The sequence below is a fragment of the Antechinus flavipes genome, chromosome 1 (genome assembly GCF_016432865.1).
Source record: "Antechinus flavipes isolate AdamAnt ecotype Samford, QLD, Australia chromosome 1, AdamAnt_v2, whole genome shotgun sequence".
In the NCBI taxonomy this organism is placed as follows: Eukaryota; Metazoa; Chordata; class Mammalia; order Dasyuromorphia; family Dasyuridae; genus Antechinus; species Antechinus flavipes.
This window is the reverse complement of record NC_067398.1, coordinates 209,415,924-209,436,347: the sequence shown is the minus strand read 5'-3', so window position 1 is coordinate 209,436,347 and position 20,424 is coordinate 209,415,924. Positions and strand designations below refer to the sequence as shown.

At 33.8% G+C, this 20,424-nt stretch overlaps 1 protein-coding gene across 2 annotated transcripts in view; it reads right to left on the bottom strand.

The window, feature by feature from the left end:
* The window catches only part of SLC24A2 (solute carrier family 24 member 2), a 283,926-nt gene that overhangs the window by 21,503 nt on the left and 241,999 nt on the right, over positions 1 to 20,424 (bottom strand). For both annotated transcript variants that reach the window (XM_051995444.1, XM_051995455.1), the window contains one exon: positions 10,420 to 10,560. In XM_051995444.1, the coding sequence (XP_051851404.1) occupies positions 10,420 to 10,560 (141 nt within the window). The remainder of the gene's footprint in view (positions 1 to 10,419; positions 10,561 to 20,424) is intronic.

Below are 20,424 nucleotides of genomic sequence, written 5' to 3'. Positions count from 1 at the left end.
AAGTTATATGCATGGGTAATTTTACAACATTGATAATTGCCAAACCTTTTGTTCCAATTTTTCTCCTCCTTCCCTCTATCCCCTCCCCCAGATGGCAGGTTGACCAATATATATATTAAATATGTTAAAGTATAAATTAAATACAATATAAGTATACATGTCCAAATAATTATTTTGCTGTACAAAAAGAATCAGACTTTGAAATAGTGTACTATTAGCCTGTGAAGGAAATAAAAAATGCAGGCAGATAAAAATATAGGGATTGGGAATTCTATGTAATGGTTCATAGTCATTCCCAGAATTCTTTCACTGGGTATAGCTGGTTCAATTCATTACTGCTCTATTGGAACTGATTTGGTTCATCTCATTGCTGGAGATGGCCATGTCCATCAGAATTGATCATCATATAGTATTGTTGTTGAAGTATATAATATCTATGAGGTTTTCTTAATAAAGATATTGGAGTAGTTTGCCATTTCCTTCTCCAATGGATTAAGGCAAACAGAAATTGTGACCTGCCCAAGATCACACAGCTAATGTGTTTGAGACTGTATTTGAACTCAGATTTTCTACCCACTGAGTCACCTTGCTGCCTCCTAGAAGAGACCTTAGAGACCATCTAGTTTAATTTCTTCATTTTACAGAGAAAAATGAAGTAACTTGCCCAAAATCACACATGCAGCAAGTAGCTAGTGGACACCTTATACATCCCTTGACCTACTCTAAAACACCAGAATTCCCAGAATGCTATAGCAGGGATGGTCAAACCTTGCTTTTTTAAAGATGGGGTGGATCTCATGGGTGGTTCTCGTGCATCTGCTTTCCTCCTTTGGAAACCAAGGAGATATAAATTCAGGTCTTTTTCATGGCTCGTTGACAACAATAATTTGAATAGTATTACTTTTTTTTTTTTTTTAACTTTGCAGGATCAACTTAGCCATTAGTATTTTATATCTTTGTAATTTTCTAACATTTTTTGTTACTTTTAAAATAATAAAAAAAAGAATTACCTTTATGAAAGTTTTAAATGTTTGATAGATTAATACCTAAATATTTTATACTCAGTTATCAGTCTTGTGATATTTTTTATTTCTTTCAATTTCTTCTGATTCTTGTTATTAATTTATAAAAGTATTGAATGACCCTAAAATACATTTATTGAAGTTTTTTGTCTTTAGTCACAGTCATTTCATCCAAATCCTACCATATTCTTTGTGATAAATAAAAACGATCACTGGTATGACTATACAGTGACTGTATTTGACATTATATACAAAATTCAGTTCTAATATTCCTCTCCCTCTTTACTGTTAGGGTGGAAGAAATGAGTCTCTTTTTTTTTACTCAACATATGATTTCTTGATATTGATCTTTTCACTTACATTGTTGTGATTATTGTTCATATTGTCTTCTCAGATTTTTTTACTTTGTGCTCCATTAATTTATATAAATTTTTCCATCTTTCTTTGGATTTCTCTTATTGTTATTTCTTACTTAAAATATCTATCTTATTTCATTACTATTACATTAAATTCATATAATATAGTTTTTTTCAGCTATTCCCTAATAATCTAGGACTCACTTTGCTTCCAATTTTTCATATTATGAATATTTTTGTTGCTATGAATGTTTTGGTATATGTTAGACCTTTCTAATTCTTTTTGATCTCCTTGGATATATGCCAAGTAGTGGGATCACTGGATCAAAGGTATGGAAAGTCTAGTTAATTTTAGGATGTAATTTCAAATTTGTATCTTAATAGTTGGACAATTTTATATATTTACCAACAATATATTAGTAAGCCTATCTTTGTAAAGCTCCTCCAATGATGACAATAAAACAAAAAATTTAATTAAAAAAAAACTTGAACTGGGCAGCTAGATGTTGCAGTGAATAGAGCCCTGGCCCTGGAGTCAGGAGGACCTGAGTTCAAATCTGACCTCAGACACTTACCATTGACTAGCTAATCCCAATTACTTCATCAAAAACACCTCCAACAAAACAAATTTAAAAATTGGACCATTACACAATTCTAGTTGAAAGGAAGCATGGAATTGTTTTAATTTGCATGTCTTTTACATTTTGGAGTATGTGATTTGAAGTACATTTTTCATATGGTCATTTACAGTTTGAAAATCTCTTAAAAATGTCTGTTGTTCATATTCTTTGATTATTTATCTTTTGGAGCAGAGATGTCAAACACACCACCCCAAGTTCTTTGCAGGTGGAAACATTCTCCAATTGTGATTCAGATTAAAATGTAATTGAGAGAAATTAAAACTATTTATAGACATATGAAAATATGCTCCAAATCATTATTAATCAGAGAAATGCAAATTAAGACAACTCTGAGATACCACTACACACCTGTCAGATTGTCTAGAATGACAGGGAAAGATAATGTGGAATGTTGGAGGGGATGTGGGAAAACAGGGACACTGATACATTGTTGGTGGGATTGTGAACACATCCAGCCATTCTGGAGAGCAATTTGGAACTATGCTCAAAAAGTTATCAAACTGTGCACACACCTTTGATCCAGCAGTGTTTCTACTGGGCTTATACCCCAAAGAGATACTAAAGAAAGGAAAGGGACCTGTATGTGCCAAAATGTTTGTGGCAGCCCTGTTTGTAGTGGCTAGAAACTGGAGAATGAATGGATGCCCATCAGTTGGAGAATGGTTGAGTAAATTGTGGTATATGAATGTTATGGAATATTATTGTTCTGTAAGAAATGACCAGCAGGATGAATACAGAGAGGACTGGCGAGACTTACATGAACTGATGCTAAGTGAAATGAGCAGAACCAGGAGATCATTATACACTTCGACAACGATATTGTATGAGGACATATTTTGATGGAAGTGGATTTCTTTGACAAAGAGACCTGAGTTTCAATTGATAAATGACGGACAGAAGCAGCTACACCCAAAGAAAGAACACTGGGAAACGAATGTGAACTATCTGCATTTTTGTTTTTCTTCCCGGGTTATTTATACCTTCTGAATCCAATTCTCCCTGTGCAACAAGAGAACTGTTCGGTTCTGCAAACATATATTGTATCTAGGATATACTGCAACATATCCAACATATATAGGACTGCTTGCCATCTAGGGGAGGGGGTAGAGGGAGGGAGTGGAAAAATCGGAACAGAAACGAGTGCAAGGGATAATGTTGTAAAAAAATTACCCTGGCATGGATTCTGTCAATATAAAGTAATTATTAAATAAAAATTAAAAAAAAAAGAATTTGATACAACTCTATTGGAGAATGACTCCTACCATTCAATATTTATGTTAATTATTTGCATATTTTTGATATCAGACTTTTATCTATGATATGTGGAATACATATTTTTCCATATTACAATTTCTTTCATAATTCTACCTTTGTTGAATTAATCCATGAAAAGTATTTTTACTTTTATGTAGGCAAAATATATTTTCTTTGTTCTCTTCTATACTTTAAGTAAGCATTCTTCCTCTAGCAATAATTGTGAAAAATAATTAATCTCATCATCTAATTTTAAAAACTCTGTGATTTAAAAATATATAGTTTATTTGTTATGAGGTTATGATTTAAACACATGATTAAGATGTAAGATGTTGGTCTAAATCCACTTTTCTTTTAAATTGTTTTCCAGTTTTCTCAGCAGTTTTAATTCTAGCAATTTACATTTTTTTTTTGTTTATAAAACATTACTTTTTATAATTTTTCCTATTTATTGCTTCTTTGGTATGTTCTATTGAACTAATTTTTTTTGTTTGTTTTCAGTTTTGATGGCTATTTACAGCATACTGTGAAATATGTAAGTACTAAGCTCTATTCACATATAGTTTTTCTCATGATTCTTTTGAGATTCTAGCTGAGTTCAAATCCATCCTTAGACATTTATTAGCGAAAATGATTCTGGACAAATCATTTAACCTCTATCTACTTCATTTTGTACTTCTAGAAAATGTATATAATAATATAATCTACCTCTAGTATTGTTATGGGGCTATTAATTCTTTGCAAAATTTAAAAGTTCTTTATTAATGTTAGTTATTAATATGATGATGATGTTTGAAACCCTCCCTTAAATAATACATTCTATAATTCTGCTCAGGACTTCAGGTCAAACTCATTGGCCTATAATTTGTCAAGTTTAATGTCTTCTCATGTTTAAAAAGCAGAATAGTGCTCTTCTCTAGTAATGTAGAATTCCATTCTAAATGATTGCTGAAAGATTAATGACAGTGACTCAAATCTCATTTCTTCTTTGGAGCTCTTTCTGACCTTCCCTGGAGAGGAGTGATTTCTCCCTACTTAAATTTATCTCAGCATTTTGCTTGACTCTCTCCTATATACTTAAGCACATATTTTCTAGTAGGGTTACATATTATCAGTTTATAAACTTCTCGAGAGCAATTACTATAACAGATTCATCTTGTATCCCTTGTTAAAGTGACACAGCATATAAAATGTCAGGCCTGGAGTTAGGAAGACCTGAATTCAAATATGGCTTTAGATACTTACTAGCTGGGCTAATCACTTAAATCTGTTTGCCTCAGGTTTCTTCTTATCTGTAAAATGAGCTGATATAGGTTGGGACTTAAAAATGCTGCTGAACAGTATCTGATTGCTGAGGTTTGGTCAGAGGAGACACAACAGAGGAAGGTTGATATTCTAGCTACTGGAAGCCACAGCTAAAATTTGGTAGATAACAATTAAAGAATCCTCATATTCTCTGATTTCAGGGGATATATTTCTATACATTAGACAAACTCTGGCAGAGTGAAAAAGTCATGGGACAACAGGTCAAGAGACCTGAGATCTACTCTTTGTTTTGCCACTAACTTTCCAGGTAACTTTTGGCAAATCACCTTTCTGGGCCTCAGCTTCTTAATATGTAAAATGAAAAGCTTAGTTATGATGAACTAATAGTTTAACAAGCATTTATTAACAACTTATCATGTACTTGATATTGGGCTAGGACCTCGGAAAACAGGGATCTTTAAGGTTTTACTGAGTTGTAAAATTCTGTATTTCAGCATTTGGTTAAGTGAATATCTCACTTTTTGTTAACTTGATTGAAGGAGTAAATTAGACAATGAGGAGGATCTGACTTCAGTGTCGTTACTTGATTTATCATTTATGGTTTTAATAAATGATAAATTCTTACTTATGCTTAACATTTTAATTATCTTTTAGTTTAAAAACAAAAACATTAATTAAAAAACCCCATAAAAGTGAAGCCCATACTAATTATCTGAGAATGCATGTTCTAACAAATACTGTCATATAATTTGCATATAGATGAAGCAGAAAAAACCCCAGTGGGAGTACTGTTTATTCTAAAACTGGATTCCTGCATCAACAATCAGAGTTTCTTTGTAATTGTTGTCAAAGCTTTGGATGCTCATCTCTGTGGGTAATTTAAAAGCTATTGAAAACATATCAAGAATGGTACCTTAAGATCTATCAATTAGCAATTCTTTCTCCCCCTCTCCTTCTCTGCCTCCTTCTCCTGGATGTGTCTTCTCGTGGCATTTGGTAATATATTAGAGCAAAATTAACAAAAATACCATTTGCTCATTATCCAAAAGAGAATTACAATCTTCTTGTAGTACCCATGATCTGTATAATTCTTTCATTACTTAGCTCACACTACTTGGAATTTTTTTTTTTTTAATGCCTATTTGGACAATATATAATTTAGATATCTCCGAATCAGAGTATGGAGTGAGAGAAACAAAGCATCTATCTTTCCCAGTATCTTTCTAATACATTTACAATTCTAATGGCAAACCTTGAACTGAAAGCCTTGTGAAGAAGACCAATTCACTAAAGATCCTAGGAAGAGCATTTTCCCTCAGTATGGGAAGAGAAAAATCTAACATGGGATTGGAATTAGAGAGTAGACTTTTTTTTTTTTTTTTTTACTGCAACAAAGTTCAAAAAAGATCTCTCAAGAAGGATGGCAAGAGAAAGAATTGGGCAGAAAGAAGGGCAGCAGGGGCAGATGGACATCTTTTTCTGGTGTGTGTGTGTGTGTGAGAGAGAGAGAGGTTCTAACATTTAGCAGAGATCCATCCATCCATCTGACAGAGAGAGTGAAACAAATACACAAATAACTATAATACAAGGCAATATATACTAGCAAGGTAGCAGTAGAAATATTTTCAGGCAAAAAGTAAAGAGACCTGGATTCTAATGCATATCCTGCCCTTCATTAGCTGTGGGACTTTTGTAATGTCACTGGTTTCCTCTTAAATTGAATAATTTCTTAAGTTCTATATAGTACTACCTGAAACACCTTGAATTCATTATACATTTGATTTTGAATTAATTTTTGGTCATTGCATTCAGAAACCTTTTACTGTTGCCAAATTTTTCAAATTTAACATTGCTTCCATATTCAGTTACAACCCATAGTTTAAGAACTTTTGATTTAAAGCAAATAGTTCAAATTTCACATGACTTTTTTCCTGAAAAACTTTTTTCACAATTTGTTTTTATATATTTCATTAAGTATTTCCCAATTACCTGTTTAAAAAAATTAACATTCACTTTTTTTAAAATATGAATTCTAAATTCTCTTTCTCCCTCCAACCCCTTCTTCCTCCTTGAGAAAACAAGCAATTTGATATTGATTATGTGTATGATATACAAATTTTATCTTTACATTACAAAAGAAAACACAGAAAAAGGAAAAAAGGAAGGAAGGAAGGAAGGAAGAAATAACCAATAGAAAGATTCATAGAGCGTGATCTCCTGGTTTGAGGGGGCTATCACAAACAAAAAAGAAAAAAATTTAATGGTTCTAAACTCAGTGTGATAATTGTGTCTGTTACAAAAGTCCCACAGTTAATGAAAGGCAGAATATGCATTAGAATCAGGTCTCTTTACTTTTGCCTGAAAATATTTCTACTGCTACCTTGCTAGCATATATTGCCTTGTATTATAGTTATTTGTGTATTCGTTTCACTCTCTCTGTCAGATGGATGGATGGATCTCTGCTAAATGTCTAATTTATTCATGTATTTCCCTATAGCATCAAGATTTTTATCTTCTACAACGCTAACATTTTTCACAAACTTTACACTACCTATATTTCCAGCACTTTGATATACTAAACACTTAATGTTTTTCATTAATTTTTTCATTGACAAAATCATGCTCAAAATAGGTTAAAAAATAAATGAAAAATCAATAAATTAAGAAATTATGTGCTTATATATAGAGGTTTTAAAAACATTAAAATTGGGTACTGCAGTGCACATATGCATGCCAACGAGTGCACATATGATCTAAGGACTTCCTATTGAATAGTTCAGAGAAACCCATATCTTGTATACTACCAGGTGAGGTTGCAATTATGTTTGATATCTCTATGAGTAATAAGTAATGTGCAGTTGGAAACTTCAGAAGAAAACCTCAAATGATGGGTAAGTGTTTTTAAATTATTCCCTGTTGTTCAATTGTTTGGTCATTCACAAGGGCTGCTAGTTAACAATTTATTGTCTTATTTTAATCCTCTCTCCACATTCCATTCCCCTACAAATCATACTCATTGATTTCTTGGACACTCAGATGATTGTTGTTCATTTTGGAAGGAAAGTGATGATTTAGGAGACATTATCTTTCACAATGAAGTTTTCCTTTTCCATTCTTATTACCAGAAGGATGAGAAAAAGCAAAATCTGATTAGGAAATGCCAGACTTTTTATTGCCTTGAGATGGTAGTATGAAAATAGAGTTTGAGTGCTCTGACTGCATTCACAGACACAATTATCACACTGAGTTTAGAATCATTAAATTTTTTTCTTTTTTGTTTGTGATAGCCCCCTCAAACCAGGAGATAATGCTCTGTGAATCTTTCTATTGGTTATTTCTTAATTATTCTACATATAGTTTTTCTGAGCATACAGTTATCAGTGTGTTGCCCCTTCTATTAAAATGGGAGCTCCCTGAGGCAGGAATAATCTTTTGCTTCCCTCCCTCCTTTTATGTATTCCGTGAGTTTAGGATAGTGCCTGGCTCACATAGGTGCTTAATAAATGTTTGTTAATTGACTGACTGGCAGTGCTTTCAGTGCCCTTGAATGTCTTAACAACTGTGAAGTTGTTTCTTTCTTTTCTGGGAACTTTTAGACTCCGTGCTTGTACTCCCCATTTTTAAAGATTTGGGCCTTTCTCATTAGCTTTTCTTGCCTATGATATTAGAAATAAAAAAATCAACCAGGTTTATATGACTGAAAAAGCTCCTTCTCCTTTTTAAAACCTATGTTCTCTGTCTCTGGCTGTCCTGTGAAAGAGACTGAGACCATATTGAATAGTAGAAGTATTGAAAATTCAGTGAAGCTGGGGATGTCAAGTTTGAAGGTGACCTTTATAAAGGGCTGTCATTGATTCTTTACCCTTCCTCCTCCTTCCATGTTCCAAAGAACAGATCACCTGAACCCCTTAAAACTACATTGGTTATCTTCTCCCTTCCTCCATGATTCAATTTGGTATAGAGAGTCAATAAGAAATCTGCAGCTGGAACATTTAAACAACTCTAAGATAAGATCACTCATAAATGAACATTTAAAAAAATCTCTGTAGTCTAGTGAGAAGAGCACTGTATTTCCTGCTACCAAGGAGACTGAAGCTGGTAGATTACTTGAACTCTATAATTCAAATTGTAATTAGAAAAAGAAAGAAAGGAAGGAAGGAAGAAAAAAAGAAAGAAAAGAAGAAAGGAAGAAAAGGAAAGGAAAAGGAAGAAAAGAAAATACTTATTAAGATTTTGGTTCTGACTTACAATTAGTGAACTATTTTCATGTCATAATCTCTCTGAATTATGATTTTCCTGCCACTAAAAAGGAAATGGATAGCTAGGTAGTACAGTGGATAGAGTCCAGCCCTTGAGTAAGGAGGATGAATTTAAATTCAACCACTAACTGTGAGACCTTGGGTAAATCACTTAATCCTGTTTTCCTTGGTTTCTTCATTTGTAAAATGGAAAAGAAAATGGCAAATCATTCCAGTATCTTTGCCAAAAAAATTTCAAATGAGGTCACAAAGAATTGGACATGAGTTAAACAACTGAACAACACACAATAACAAGAAAGAGATTAGTAATATTTGCACTACCCATGTCGTGGAAGTTTTGCAATCATTAAAAATGTAATTTAAACATATGTTATTGCTATTACATCAGTAAGGCAACATGACAGAGTGGGTAGAAGGCCAGCTTTGGAGTTAGAGAGATGTGGGCCCAAATCCTGTCTCTGGTACTTACTAGCTTTGTAAACAGTAACTTAACCTTTTGATGCTTTTGAGAAAATCCTTAAGTGTGTAACTTGGAGATGGATTACTGGTCAGCACTGACATATGGAGATTTTTATAATGGGAGTTTTCTATGCTGAAGAGATTGTAAGTATTGATAGCCTTAAAATATTATTATTGTACATAATATATGCTCAATTGCTGAATGAAATATATGATCTTTTGGGTAGAAACTTTTGATGCTGTTGAAATTGCCAAGTGTAGAAGAGTTGAGAAAGTATGCTCAGTTTAGAGCCTAAGAGGCTTAGTTAAAATTAAACTTCCAGAGAAATTGATCTCCAGAGAGATTAAAGGACCTATTCCTGGTACAATTCTAGTTACTCAGTAGAGGAGTAATAGCATCTTATATTCAACATGTTCCAAACTAAATGAGTCATCTTCCCTACCATATAGGCTCCCCTTCCTAATTTGTTATTGTCAATAACATTTATTCAGTTATTGGGTTCATGGATTTTTATGGAATCTGAGAAGTCCCCAAATTGTCAATTCTTCTTTGAAATATCTCATTTAGCCAATAAATTCGGGAAGGGACCTTCCCAACAGCAGAATTTAGCAATGTTCACATAAAATGATTTACCCTTTAAAAAATTATTATTATTATAGCTTTTTATTTACATGTTATATGCATGGGTAATTTTGCAGCATTGACCTTTTGTTCCAATTTTTCCCCTCCTTTCCCCCATCCTCTCCCCCAGATGGCAGGTTGACCAATACATGTTAAATATGTTAAAGTATAAATAAAATACAATATAAGTATACATGTCCATACAGTTATTTTGTTGTACAAAAAGAATTGGACTTTGAAACAGTGTACTATTATCCTGTGAAGGATGATTTACCCTTTTAACCTAATCAATTCTTTGTGCTTTTCTTTGCTTCACTATAAATAAATTATGTGGAATTCCAAACCTGGTCCCTATTTCCTTGTTTAAAAATGAAAGAATAGTCACTGAGTTAATGGTGCCCAGAAAAAAAAAAGCACCATCAAATGTATTTCTGTGTGTATATACATAATATACGTAGGCAAAGAGCCAGGTAGTTCAGGTGTTCAGGCATCTTGTTTTGCTTTTCAAATCTAATTTAAATTTAAGAATTCTCTACTTACAGGTTTTCGGACATCAGGGAGGGTTATCCATAGTGGAAACACGATGGGGAAAACGATCAGGAAGGTAATCTGTTTGCGGGTATTAGTCGGCCAAGACAAGCTGAGTGGCTGGTCATCTTCATCTTCACCTGTATCTGAAGCCTGTTTTGGGAAAAGACATATAAAGAGTGTTGGGTAAGCCAAACAAGGAAAATAAACCTTGAATCAGAAAACTCACCTAACTAAGAATCTTATAGGAATTCTTCAGTTATTGTATTCATTTAACACTTATTTCCTAAGTGTACATCTTTTGTCGTATTCAACTCAAGCCATAAGGAGACAGTAGTAATTTGTAAACACTAAAACCCAATAATGTGTCAGTCTTTTCTTTTTAATTCCCCCTCTTTCTCTCCCTCCCCACTTTGCCTTGGAGATGGCTGCCCATTAGACACAAACATTATATATATATATATATATATATATATATATATACACATACACACACATACATATATGTAAAACCATTCTATACATACTTCTATTTATCAGTTTTTTCCTGTGGATGCAGATTGTGTCTTTTTTCATATATCCTTTGCAGCTAATTTGAGTATTTATGATACTCAAAATGACTGAGTCACTCAAAATTGTTCTTAAAACAATATTGCTGTTATTATATCCAACGTTCTCTTCTGTAACAGTTTACAGAAGCTTTCTGAAAAGCTTACTAACTTCAGACTCAATATGTCTCAAACCTGTGAAACTGTGGACTATTAAAATTGGGGGACCGTTTCTAGCTCTCTCTAGCAAAAGACCATAAAAAATAACCTCTTCTACCCGTTCCTGCTTAAAATATCAAAGAAATACTTTATAATTCAAAAGAACAGGGATGTGAGTAAGTTTGGTATTATATAAAATCTGGTATAACATAAAATTATTTTTTCCACTAATGCATTTTGCAACTATTCTATAGAAATTTTCATGAGGCATTATGGCCCCAGATCTTATCATTGGGAAGTCAGCCCTCTGCTGTCCAGTCTTTTTTAACTTAATATTTGGGGGCAGCTAGATGATACAATGCATAGAGCACTGATCCTGAAGTCAGGAGGATCAGAGCTCAAATGTGGCCTCAGGCATTTAACACTTTACTAATTGTGTAACTAGCAAGTCACTAAACCCCAATTGCCTCAAAAAACAAAACAAAACATAGTTTTTGGACAAAGATCTGTCAAAAGGTCCCACATTTTCCCCAACTTGATAGAATATAATAGATCATGTAAGAGTAACATGGATTTCTCAAGGGTTATGCCAGCAGAAAACTTAAGGAACAAAAACTTAAATGTCATTTATGGGATGAACTGCCCTGCTTTTGATGAGACAACCATGTTGTGATATCTGATTTTAAAAAAATAAATTAATCAATAAGACAAAAGAATAAGCATTTATACAGTATCTATAATGTGTCAGCTACCACAGCACTGTTTTTACAAATAGTTTCTCGATTTGACCCTCACAACAACCCTTTGAGGTATTTCCCTATTTTACAATTGAGGAAACTGAAGCAAACAGGAAATACATAACTTGCCTAAGGGCACTTTGCTAATAAGGTATCTGAGGCTGAATTTGAAATCAGGCCTCCCTGACTCCAGGCCCAGAACTGTATCCATTCTGTCCCCTAAAAAATAATTTATTAAGTACTTATCTTGTGCCAGGTAGTGCTAGGTATTGGGGATACAAATATAAAAAAACAGTCCTTGCTCTCAGCGAGCTTATACTGTATCACAGATTATTCTGGTTAGAAACAAAGGGATAGACTTTGTCATTTTATAAATGTCGATGCTGTTTTGTTTCAACAGAGGAACATGAACTACTCATAGAGAACTGATGGTCTTTGAGGCAGTGTGCAAAGTAAACCCGCCTTTGAACCCCAGCTTTGACATTTATAATCTCTGTGATTCTGGGGAAATTACTGAACCTCCTACTTCATAGCCTCTTCCTCTATAAAATGGGCATAATAATAGCATCTACCATAGAGGGTTGATGGGAAGGACAAAAGATTACACATATAAAGGGATATACAAACCTTAATGCATTTAATGAACTACACAAATGATTGTTATTATGATTATGATTATTACTTGCAACTGATCCTGATAGCAAATTTTAAAACTCTATGTAAATGTAAATTTTTTATTTGACAAGGCCATTCATGTCTTATGATGTTAGATCTAGAAGAGATACTGGAGATCACATAACCTTCTCTTTTTACATAGGAGAAAACTGAATCCCAGAAAGATTAAGTTTCCTTCAAAACTCAAGTATGACCTACTTTCATATACTCTGTGAAATTTTATTCAAAATTAACTTATGTTTATGGTTTATATACTTGTATACATGACCACATTGTGTTTTCTGATAGAATTTGAGCTCTAAGAGCAGGAATGGTTTAATTTTTTGTCTTTGTATTATTAGAGCCTAAGCAGTAAAAGGTGATTAATGAAGGCTTGGTAATCTGTTGTCTAGTTCAAGGTCACACAGATAACAAATAGGAAAGCTGTTTTCTTGACTCACAATTAAATAGTGTTTCTACTACATTCATTTCTCTAAGTTTCAGTTTTTACAAGTATAGGAAGATGATAAAAATGAGAAAGCAGAAATTGCTGATAGTGACAGCTCAGAAAATGAGACTCATTTGACAAAAGTTCCACATGGCAAAAATTCTATTACATGAGTTTTTTGCTTATCTTTTGTTTTTTTTTTAAAGCTCCTTTGTTAAAAATGAATACTTTCAGTATTGGTTTGAAAAAGTAGCAAACACAAAGTCTGGAAAAATACAACAAATTTTTTTTTTACTTTTAATAAGATGCTAATGGTTTCTTCTGTTTTCATATTTTGGCCTCTTTCTTAAAAATTGGCAAAAGCTAAGGGATAGTCAGTTCCTTAAAGTTCAGCAGCTGGTAGTTCCATTTGTAACAAATATTAATGACATTTAAAAGTAACCTTCAATCAGTGTATTTGTAATTACTTGTAAATTATTAATTTTTCCATTTAATATAACAAGCATAAGAATTATATCAGTAAGTCAAATTATACAAAATATACTTTTAGGATCATATAACAATATATCTTAATTACTTTAGTTTTACTTTTTTTACATTGAGGTTATTTCTCTCTATATTTTATATTATCCTAAGAATCTTTCCCTTAAAGCAAGGGAAACAATAGTTAAGAAAAACTGACACACTTTAACTACATTTAAAATTTTTTAAGACATTTCATAACCAAAACCCCATATCTCCCAAATGAAACTTGAAGGCAAGATAGGCCATGACAACTGCAAAAATTTCACCTTAATTTTAGCATTCTCCTCATACATTGCTATAGCATATATTGTTTTATTGATTCTGCTTACTTTGCTCCATGTTAGTTTATATAAGTCTTCATGTGCTTCTCTGAATTACTAGCTTCTTATATAGGAGTTTATTACATCTACAAATCACTATTTGTTAAGTCATTTCCTAATCAATGGTCTCTCTCTCGTTTTCAGTTCTTTGCTAACACAAAAATGTTGCTATGAATATTTTGAGCTACTTGGGAACTGTCTAGGATTTATGTGGGGTATATGTCTAGCAGTGGGATTTATGGGTCAGAAGTTAGAAATGGTTTAGTTATTTCTCCCCCATAATTCTAAACATTATGGTACCTTTAGATTTATAAAGGATGCAAAGGAGAAAAAAAAAGCAAATACTCCCTATATTTAAATCCTACTCTTTTCTTTCCACATATTTCTGTTTTTCTCTCCCTTCAATTGAAAGGAAAAATACTTCCTGCCTCCCTTGAATTCCATTATGGCTTAAAAAATTCTGGAAATTTTATGTTTTGTGTGTAGTAAAATTATGACAAATTTCTCAGGTAGTTTATCTGAATTACTTGAGTCTTATTGAACTGAATTTATGAGGAAATATTCTTTATGTGTTTTAAAATTCTTGTTTAGGTTTTCAAAGACTCTTTATCACTTCCAAATCAAATTTCTGCAAATTTATTGTGCTATATTTTTCCATTTTGATAATGGGAATGAGTGGGAAAACAAGAACACATTAGTCTTATGTTATCTTGAAAAACTGACTTTCTAAATATATTTACATTAAGACAATTACTCTAGCTATGTATCTTTGTTATTCACCCCTAATTTATTCTTCCAGCTAAAAGCTAAATCAGAGTCATATTTATTTCATCTGTCACTTAGAATAAACAAATTAACTGAATAGAACATACATTTAGAACAAGAAGGAATCTTAAAGGTCACCTAGTCTAACCCCCTCATTTTATAGATAAGGAAAGTGAAATCTAAAAAGGTCAACTTTAGTCAAAGTCAAGCAAGCACTCAATGGCAGAACTGAAATTTGATGTTTTTAAACTTCTCATAGAAAATTATACTATTCTTTTTCCCATTTAGTTCAATATAAAAATCAGATGATGACAGTAAAAATGGTTTCTGTATATAATATTCATATAAGACTTTTCTGCTTAACTCCATATTTGAAAATCAAAACAACTTAATTTATTAAAATCATTTTAATTTATTTTTAATTATTTATAATGATTTGTTAAAATAATTTTAATTTATTTTTCTATCATAAGGAATGAGCATCAAATAATAAATGCTTTTTTCACACAAAGCCTGTGAGATAGGTAACAATCATGTAGATGTGAAATCCTAAAGAATCTTCCAGTAAAGTGTGGGGGAAATCCATTTTTTCTCCCTATGCACGTCTATAGTTTTCTTCCTAAGTCAACAAACCTGTTATCATAGACTCTTATGATATCAAGGGGCCAAGTAGACATAGAAGGTTTTCTCTTGAATAGTAAATACCCTGGTATGCCTAGTTCTCAAGAATAACCTGAGTTACTGTGAAATAAGACAGAAGAATATTTTGTTAAAAGGAGAAAAAAGTCAAGACCTCTAAATGCCCCATCACTGGTTCCAAAGATATTTGTGTATCAGGGAATGTGTGATGCTTTCCTGCTTGCTTATCTACCTTTGATATTTGCCTTTCACTCAAGTTTCACGTGTGGTTCCATGAAGCTGTACCATATGCATTAGCCACACCTTTGTAAAAATGTTTTGGCAGATGGGCTAAATCAGGTGGAGTAATTAACAGGTTTCAAACCCATGGGTGAGTTAGGGGAATGTGAAAACTCCTTTGGTGGAAAATGCATACAAGAACAATTTGCTCCAGTGGCCATCTAAGTGGCTGAAGCAGGTGCCACGGAGTGCTTAGAGCTTGTTGGACACTAAAGATGCTGTGGCCATCCACCACATCCAAGACCATAGTCAGTTATCCTGGCTTTTGTCTTGCCACTGGACTTTGATGAAGGAGAGTGAGGCTGATGACTTTGCACAGCTCTGCTTCACTTAAATCCAATTCATGTCTTCATCCTTGATGTCATCGGTCCTCTTCGAAGATGAAGGATGAACAATATTATGTGCCAGGTACTGTGCTTAGTGTTGGGGATACAGTGACAGGCAAAAAATCCCCAGCATTTAGCACAGTTCCTGGCACATAGTAAACACATGTAAAACTCTGCATGGAAGGACTCAAGTGCTTCTTGAGTCCTCTTATTGGTCGCTGAACAGGAGGAGTCACCGACTCAGTGGATCTTTAAAGGGAGATGACTGGACCTCAGTTGTGTCTTTTCCTCCTGGCTGTAGGCAATGGATTGCATTAGGACCATTTTAAACTCTTTTATGAGTAGTTCCCTCTACCTGAGAAACATGGCAACTGTAGACCATATGGCAGCTAAAGCTGAGGCTCAGCTGGGTGGCCTTGAACTAGAACCTTTGGTTTCCTCTCCTGCTTTATGTTTCTTGTCTGATCATAGGTGATTGCAAAACAATTCAGAAATGGACATACCAGAGTTGAAAGGTGACATGGTAAGTTTTGAGAGAGCTGAAGATCTGGTTTTCCAGTTGGTGTCATTTGCACCAACTCCCTTGAGTTTTGAGACTCCCTTGTCAACTTTTCCTTTAGTTTTTGGAGAAAGTGACCACCAACTAAAGAAGTTCTATCCTTGGTCTGGTTTTATAAAGGACATGGATCTGCAGAGAATTGCTCAGATAGTACAAAGCCAAGGTAAAAAACAAAATTTGGATAGTCTCACAAATGGTTTTCTTTTCTGAAGTTTTAATTTCCACCTCCCAGCAGGATGTAAATTATTGATTACAGTCTTGTCAAAGCAAACTTGTGAGTCTGGGTTTAACGTTTCTTTTGTGGGTGGGAAATAAATGTCTGTCCCTTGACTAATTTACATCGTACATTGAGTACTCTCTTCTTCCCAGCTTGGGAAGGTCTTAGATATTGGATTAAAATAGGTTGTATTTTACAAATTTACAAATGTGAAGCATTAGGTTTGTGGAGTTCAATGTGTGTGGAGAGAAAGAGGCGGTGGCAGGGGAGGGAGGGAGGGAAAAAGGGAGTGAGGAAGGGAGGGAGAGAAATTTAAGTCTAGGACTTAATTCTAATTGGACAGGTAGGTGGCACAGTGGGTAGAGTGCCAGATGTACAGTAAGGAAAACTCATCTTCCTGAGTTCAAATATGGCCGGACACTTATTATTTATGTTACCCTGGGCAAGTTACTTAACCCTGTTTGCCTCAGTTTCCTCATCTGTAAAATGAATTGGAGAAAGAAATGCTAAACGACTCTAATAAACTTGGCAAGAAGATTCCAAAATGGGATTATCAAAAGCCAGGCACTACTGAAATAATAAAACAACAATCTCTAATTCTAAATTTAGAGCTCTTTTCATTATGTCATGGTTGCCTTTATTTTGAGTAAATCTAATTAATTTGATCATATCCAACTAATGCCAAAAGAATGGAAGAACCCTGTTTAGTACACCAGGCACATCCACCTGTTAAATTCATTGGAGAACATCTAAGAAGGTCACACATATAGGAGCAGGTGCAGATGGATGGGTTGGGGGCTGTATTGTTGGAAAGAATACTCATGGCACAGTAAAAGTTCCATGACTTTAGAGGCGGAGGAAATGGATTCAACTTCCACCTGTCATTTACTACCTGTGTGACTTTATGAACAGTCCTAATCCCTCTGGGCTCTAATTTTTTAATCTCTAAAATGAAGAATTGAATGAGAACATTTCCCTTGTAATTCTAAATTTACTAACCTAGGAGATATTGGAATATTTATAAAAGAGTATATCAACATATCACTAAAGACTGATAAAGTAAGTACTGTATATATTTTAATTTCCTCTAGAATCATTAAGAAAGATCATTCTCCTCCTCCCTCCCCCTCCCCCCTCCTGCATAGTTTTAAAATTTCTTAAAATATTACATCCTCATACTGGTACTTTTTAGGGAACTCAACTAGCTCTTGTTATCTCTTTGGATGTTACAACAAGGAGGAAGCCTTATGTTCTGACTGTTTTATCTTTGAAATGTTGATGAGTAAGGTGAAAATATGGATATACACATTCATATGCATATTCTTCCTACCTTGTGGCCACAAATACAAGAATAACATCCTGTGCAAAGGCAAATAGAACACTTCTGTAAGTGTTTTCTAATTATACCTCTCAGTGTAAGATTACTGAAAATCAAAGCATGGGATTAAGAAGGATGATCACTGCATAATATAATCCCATATCAGTAGCATGAGACTTAAATTGGAATATAATTATATGCACTTACATACAGGTATGTATTTATATGAGTATATATGAGCATACACGAACTACATCTTGAGGCTAATAATTTTAGTGATACAGATCAAGAGGATAAAAATGATAGTGGAAAATCAATTCAAATCAAAGAAACTGGATTGATTTAACCTAGTAGAGAGAAGTTTGAAAAATTAAGAAAAGCTGTCTTAGAGACAATAAAGGATTGTGGGAGGTAAGATTCTGGGTCCCTTAGTAAAACAAATTAACATGAGATTCCTTAGTTACTGTAAAGATCCTTTCCTTCCTTCTTTCTCTCTTTGTTTCTCATCTCTGTTGCTTTGCCTCTGTCTCTATCTCCCTCTTACTCTATCTTTCTGTGAATCCCTCTCTCTGTCTTTGTCTATATCTCTCTTTGCCTTTCTTTTTCTCTCTGTCTCTGTCTCTCTTTCTGTCTCTGTCTCTCTTTCTGTCTCTGTCTCTTGTGTTTGTGTGGTGTTATATATATGTATGTGTATGTGTGAAATCACCTTTTGTGTGTCTTAACTTCTCAATGCAAGCATTTTAGCAGGATCCTAATCAACTGTCTGGAGCAAATTCATTTGGGGATATGGTATAGTAGGGAAAAGAATCAAATGGGGTGGGAGAGGCAGATGCAGTGGCAATGACACAGAAAACAGTCTGAGAGGAAATTATGTCTCAGGAGAATTCCGTTGTGAATAACCTTAAAAAGAGATGGGGTATGTGGTCCCTCATAGAAGCCCAACCTTCACAAACTGTGTGATTGCTGTAATTCCCACCTCTGGGGGATTGTGAAGCACTTCTTCTGATTTGGTGTGTGTGAAAGAGAGAGAGAGAGAGAGAGAGAGAGAGAGAGAGAGAGAGAGAGAGAGAGAGAGAGAGAGAGAGAGAGAGATGCAGGACTGAAGTAATTGAGATTTTAAAAATATCTACACCTTCTCAATCGTAAGACTCAGGAGTGAAAAATGAAATGTCTGTTGAAATATTTCTTTGAAAATGTCTAATGGTACAGACCTCAGCTGTTAGAAACAGTGTGTTGCTCTTCTTCCTAGAGGTAGCAAGATGGTTTGGAAAATTTCCAAAGTAACCTCCGATTTTGATATATAATACTGCAGATAGCTATAGAGGACAAATGTTATCTTGGAAAACTTTGTTGAAATTTTGGATCTTGGGCAAGATAGGCAAGAAGGAATATTCTTTTCTTGAAATCTCTCCAATCTAAAAATCATTCTCAAAAAATAAAAAGGAAATATGGACTGAATATAGAGTAGTTAAATCTAAATCCATATTATATGAAAGAAATACTTCATAGGGTAAAAATCATCATGAAATAATATTTGAAAAATATTTAGAGCTTATAATATCTTCACATTCAACAATGCCATGAGCCATGATTCTGCACCTGTGCTTCAGGGTCTAGCTATGGAGGTATCTGCTTGATCCCTTTGTATTTCATAAGGGGCCAAAGATACTAATTCAGCCAAGCTACAGAAAAGAAAAAAAAAGTTCATTTTTGGTTGGGGGATGGAGGAGCAGACAGAAGATTATAGGACAGAATTCAAGTGAAGCCTTAGGAGTTCTAGACATCACTGGTGTCAGTTCCTTCTCATGGAGTTTTCTCTGGCCATAGAGCCAGCTAGGCAACCACATCCCCAACACACACACACACACACACACACACACACACACACACACACTCACACACACACACACACACACACAAAACAACCTGAGGATCACAGGCCTCTAGGTTTTCTATGTCAGTGGAAGGGGGGAAAAAAACAGAGTTAGGAAAGTATCAGGAGACAGGGTTCTATAAATACAAGAAAGTAGTTTAAAAATGAAAGTCTGAGAGAAACTCATAAATATAGAATGGGAAAAGAGTAAAAAACAAAAATAAAGATCATAATACAATGGACATGTACTATGAAATGAACCCCCCCCCAAATCATACTAAAAAAAATAATTCTGTGGCCTCTACAGAAAGAATAGAATAAAAACAGGAAACAGGAAGGTTCAAAAGAAATAAAAAATTTAAAAGCAGATATTAGGATGGAAATTAAGTTGGAAAGCAGAGCTTATTGCAGAACTAAAGAAGATAAAAAACATGGTAGAAAAAATTATAATATGTAAAGGTCAATCTCTCCAGAGAACTAGAAGCTCTAAAAGAGATAGACTTGGAACTCAACAATACAGAAGTGAAAGAAAATTGAATACAGAGATTCAAAAGATAATAATTATCAATGATATATGAATTCAATATAAGCCAAAGTGACTGATCTTGAAGATATATAGAGTATAATACTAACTTAAATTAGATAAAATA